The sequence below is a fragment of the Myotis davidii genome, unplaced genomic scaffold, assembly GCF_000327345.1.
Source record: "Myotis davidii unplaced genomic scaffold, ASM32734v1 scaffold452, whole genome shotgun sequence".
In the NCBI taxonomy this organism is placed as follows: Eukaryota; Metazoa; Chordata; class Mammalia; order Chiroptera; family Vespertilionidae; genus Myotis; species Myotis davidii.
The window spans coordinates 405,342-410,105 of NW_006284245.1; the positions used below are offsets into that span (position 1 = coordinate 405,342).

The 4,764-nt window shown below is 42.1% G+C and overlaps 1 protein-coding gene across 1 annotated transcript in view; it reads right to left on the reverse strand.

Moving 5' to 3' along the window:
- MCM4 (minichromosome maintenance complex component 4) overlaps positions 1-4,731 on the reverse strand; it is a 16,884-nt gene extending 12,153 nt beyond the window's left edge. The window contains exons 1-6 of the mRNA XM_015568645.1: positions 4,352-4,731; positions 3,677-3,941; positions 3,488-3,589; positions 2,990-3,085; positions 2,813-2,908; positions 1,930-2,068 (exon numbers count right to left, since the gene is read on the reverse strand). Of these exons, the coding sequence (XP_015424131.1) occupies positions 1,930-2,068; positions 2,813-2,908; positions 2,990-3,085; positions 3,488-3,589; positions 3,677-3,941; positions 4,352-4,467 (814 nt within the window). The 5' untranslated portion in view covers positions 4,468-4,731. The remainder of the gene's footprint in view (positions 1-1,929; positions 2,069-2,812; positions 2,909-2,989; positions 3,086-3,487; positions 3,590-3,676; positions 3,942-4,351) is intronic.
- Between the last annotated feature and the right edge of the window lie 33 nt (positions 4,732-4,764).

A 4,764-nucleotide genomic window follows, 5' to 3' on the forward strand; every position in this document is an offset into this window, starting at 1 on the left:
ATGGACTCTACAGACACCCGGCCTGGACCCTGGGGACACATCTATCTCAGAGTTGCTGAGGATTAAGAGTCAGTTTATATAATACAAGCCTGCCGAAACTGGTTTGGCTCAGTGGATAGAGCGTCGGCCTGCGGACTGAAAGGTCCCAGGTTCGATTCCGGTCAAGGGCATGTACCTGGGTTGCGGGCACATCCCCAGTAGGAGATGTGCAGGAGGCAGCTGATCGATGTTTCTCTCTCATCGATGTTTCTAACTCTCTATCTCTCTCCTTTCCTCTCTGTAAAAAATCAATAAAATATATTTAAAAAAAAAAAACAAGTCTAAGGAACAGTACCTGACAGAGATAAGCACTATATAACTTAGCCAATCTTCATTACAATTTGGACCTTCCCCAAGTTTTCTCTCAACTAATTCCCATTGCTGGTTCTAAAAGACTTACACTGTCATTTCTAGTCAACAAAACAGCGTAGCCAGCTATTGCTGGCCTTATAGATCGTCCTATCCCTTCAGCACTTCCAATGTCCCCACCAAATTCCTATCAGAGATGGTTCCAGGTACTGATTTCATAAAATGAAAAAACAAAAACAAAAAACAATTCTTCAATAAATAGTGAAGTCCAACACTTACTCATGTTTATTGGCTGTCTAATTTTCTTTGATGGAAATTTATGTCTTTTATACTTTTACTTAAAGCAGTGTTCATTAATTGCCAATAGCTTTTACACCTCAATTTTTATACATGGCAAATAATGTTTGTCCTGTTTTTTTTACTCTGATGGCCACCTTAGGATCCTGTTGCCCTATATTTGAGCTATTGTTAGTCTCCCAATTGAACCTCAACATACTTTGCACACTGGACCGACCATGACCGTCTCAAGAGTTGTCAATCTTTCTCCTCAATGGCTCCCTATAGACTTTGGAATAAAAATCTCAGTTAAGTTGGAATTCAAAGCTCTTTAGGACCTAAGCTTTCCAACCTCCATACAAACATTGTGAGCCAAACTCCCTGTTTCAGCCATCACTCACTGTGCACACGTAGCTCTGTCTTGCTTCCTTGTGTCTGGCTACATTCTGCTGTCTAGAGAGAATTCCTTCATGTCTGCTTTCGAAATCCTTGCTATAATCCCAATTTCTATTTCACCATGAGTTCTTCCCACTTGGGCCCAGTGCTTTCCTTCTCTCCCTGAGTGAGACATCTCCCGCACTGTTCTTCAGTTATTCTAACTCTTCTTTCAGTTACTTTCCCAACTAGATTTATTTTTTAAGCTCTAGGGCAGGGATCATATTTGTACTTGTTTTCTACAGTGATTCTGAGAAAGTGTAAAATTATAGTATTTGGATAAGTTCACCTTAAGATAGAGAAGAGGTATATACTCTATATACTTTCAGTTAAGTTTAAAAAGGCTTGGTGGATTCATAATCATATAGGTTAGCTGAATCTGATATTATTTTATCAATTTGCAACCTACCACCTCCAATTATTTTAAAGTTTCTTGCCCTGACTGGTTTGGCTCAGTGGATAGAGCTTCGACCTATGGACTCAAGGGTCCCAGGTTTGATTCTGGTCAGGGGCATGTACCTTGGTTGTGGGCAAATCCCCAATAGGGAGTGTGCAGGAGGCAGCTGATCGATGTTTCTCTCATTGATGTTTCTAACTCTCTATCCCTCTTCCTTCCTCTCTGTAAAAAATCAATAAATATATTAAAAAAATAAAGTTCCTTGATAAAATAAGGTTTTGCTTATTTTTATGTAAGGCATTTTCCTATTAAAAATATTACCTTCTGGCCCTGGCTGGGAAGCTCAGTTGGTTAGAGTATTGTCCTGATACACTAAGGTTGTGGGTTCCATCTCCAGTCAGAGCATACAAAAGCCATCCAATAAATGCATAAATAACATTTTTCGCTTTCTCTAAAATCAATTAAAAAATTACCTTCTGGATTCAGGTTCCTCATATTCTTAGTCTTCAATGCATTGAATGGTCTTACTTGAATCTGATGTTCTAAGATTGAGTCAGGGTAACGGTCAAAAAAGATCTCATTGACAGCCATATCGAAAGTTGGGATAACCTCCTATGAAAAATGAGCGGACACCAAGCTGTGTTTGCATTTCCATCTTACGGTGAAACATAAAGCACTTCATATTAGCAACGGGTGAAAAAGCAGAACACATGGCACAATCCAAAAGCATTATTTTAGTCACACACATACCATTTATAAATCGTGGGTTCACTCAATTATCTTACGTCCGCATGCTCTCATTGGGGTTAAATTACATATAAATAGTGCCTTCAGTATGTACTGGCATATTTTAGGCTCCTAATCAGTAACAAAATAAATTTTGAGCACATACTTTTATGTCTTACTTTATTCACAGTGAAATGATACCAATAAATTAAACCATAATTATTTTATCCAAATTTGTCAACACTTGTTCCCCATTCTGCATATGAGGAAATAGCCTTTTGGGGCTGGGGAGCTAAGCAACTTGACCCAGGTTACATAGCTATTAAGCAGAAAACATCAATATTTAAAACTGAGTCGGCTTGCCTCCAAAGTCTATAGCTACAATCAATATAGTTGACATAGTGCCAATTAAACAAAAATGTGTCACTGACAGTACTACACATCCCAATTTCAGAAATGTTAAAGTGTGAAAAGGGCTTATCTTAAAGGAGATTAAACATGGCTTTCTAAGCCATGTTCTTTTGCCTTGGAGGCATATTCTGTTACCACCAAGGAAATTCTGCTATTCAGAAACTCTTAAGATATTCTAGATGTTTATGTAATTCATCAATGTCAAAGACAAATTCTTACCTGTGGGTAGCAGATGAGCTGTCTGTATAGATTTTTGTCAAATGATTTTATGTGTTCACAGTTTACATTTAAAAATGGCTCCCCAATAACATTAATCTACAAGATCAAATGAACAAGTTATAGTCTGATTGTTTTGAAATGCATAATTTGAGTTTGTAAGTAAGAATATATAATTACCTCCCCAAGTCGTTGCATGTACAGAGGTTCAGTAATATCTATACCAACATTTTCTTCTTCTTTAGCCAGAGGGTCAATAAAATGCTGAAGAAATCTCTTGATGTGGGGAGACAAATATTAAGTTTAATGCACTGAGGAATAAGCAAGTATTCAAAATACAAAGTTATGAGTATGTCACTATTACAAAGCAGGAAAATAGCAACAATTCTAAGCTGCATAAAAATCTACCAGCAGGGCCTGACACCAGTGGCTCAGTGGGTGACCATTGACTGGTGAACCAGAAGTTCATGGCTCAATCCCCAGTTGGGGGAGGGGCAGGCGGGCAGGAGGGCAGGAGGCAGCAGATCCACGATTCTCGTGATCTCCCCTTTTCTCCGAAATTAATAAAAATATATTTAAAAAATTTACCACTAGATATTATGACTACGTAAATATAGGTCATTAACACTTTCCCCCAGCATTTTCAGTGGGTTATGAATGTGAACACATATAGCTCACCTGGAAATTTTCTTTGCACGTTGCCACATTGACATCTGTTCCCCAAATCACAAGTTTTTGGCCTAGAGACTGCTCACTTGCTACTACATCTTCTGCTGCTGGCTACACAGAAAAATACGACAGAAGCACGTTAATGAACCATGTTATGCCCGCAAACCAAGCTACCAGAAGACTGTGCTGTGTACTCACCCCATCGGAATGCAAATCCACCTGCAGCCCCTTCCGTGCAGACCCGAGGTCGGGCCTCTGCCTCAGGGGTGTGCCCCTCACACCACTCCTTGGGGTTCCCTCCACTCGAGAGCTGGGGGTGCCATATGTCAGTGGTGAACTAACGTCAAAGTCAAGGGGAATAGCTATAAAAACAAAATGTGGATGTTCACAATGAAAGCCTGGTAGCACATCAAACCAGACAACATAGCATGTTCGCTGTCGCTCTAAGCCAGCGGTTCTCAACCTGTGGGTCGTGACCCTTTGGGGGGGGGGCAAACCACCCTTTCACAGGGGTTGCCTAAGATCATCGGAAAACACATATAATTACATATTGTTTTTGTGATTAATCACTATGCTTTAATTATGTTCCATTTGTAACAATGACATATTGTGGCGGTCACCACAATATGAGGAGCTGTATTAAAAGGTCGAGGCATTAGGAAGGTTGAGAACCACTGGGCTAGACTGACAGGAAGCCCCACTTCAGCATGCTGTGCTGGCTGCATGGCTCACATTCTTCCTCCTTTCAAGGGAACAATATCATGATTTGATATATGTATATTGCAGAATGATCACCATAAGAATTTTAGTTAACATCTATTACCTCACATAGTTTTGCTTTATTCTCTTGCGATGAGAACTTTTAAGATCTACTCTCTTAAATCGGGCGACGTGGGCAGGGGCTGCAGCTCCCCCGTGGAGGTCGAGTCCTCGCCCCTGCGTCTCTGCGACGGGGGCGACCTGGCATCCTCGCTCCGGGCTTGTGACATACAAGACAGAAAGGGTGGCCGTCAGTTCTCGCGGCCGGTCTTCCCGGGCGTGCGCTGCTCCCGGGAAGTCTAGTTCCTTACGGCACCCGCACGGGCCCAGCAGAAGAGTGAGAACGGCATGTGCAACCGGCCGGCATGAGAAAAACTCCCGAAAGGGAGGAAAACGGGCGTAAAATCTCTGCCCCCTGGAGCCAGCAGGCCCTGAGCAAACAGCGCCCCGGGCCCGCGGCCAAGGCCACGCAGAGGTGGCGGGAAAGGGCCGGAGGGCGGAGCAGAGAGAGGCGGGGGGGGGGGGGG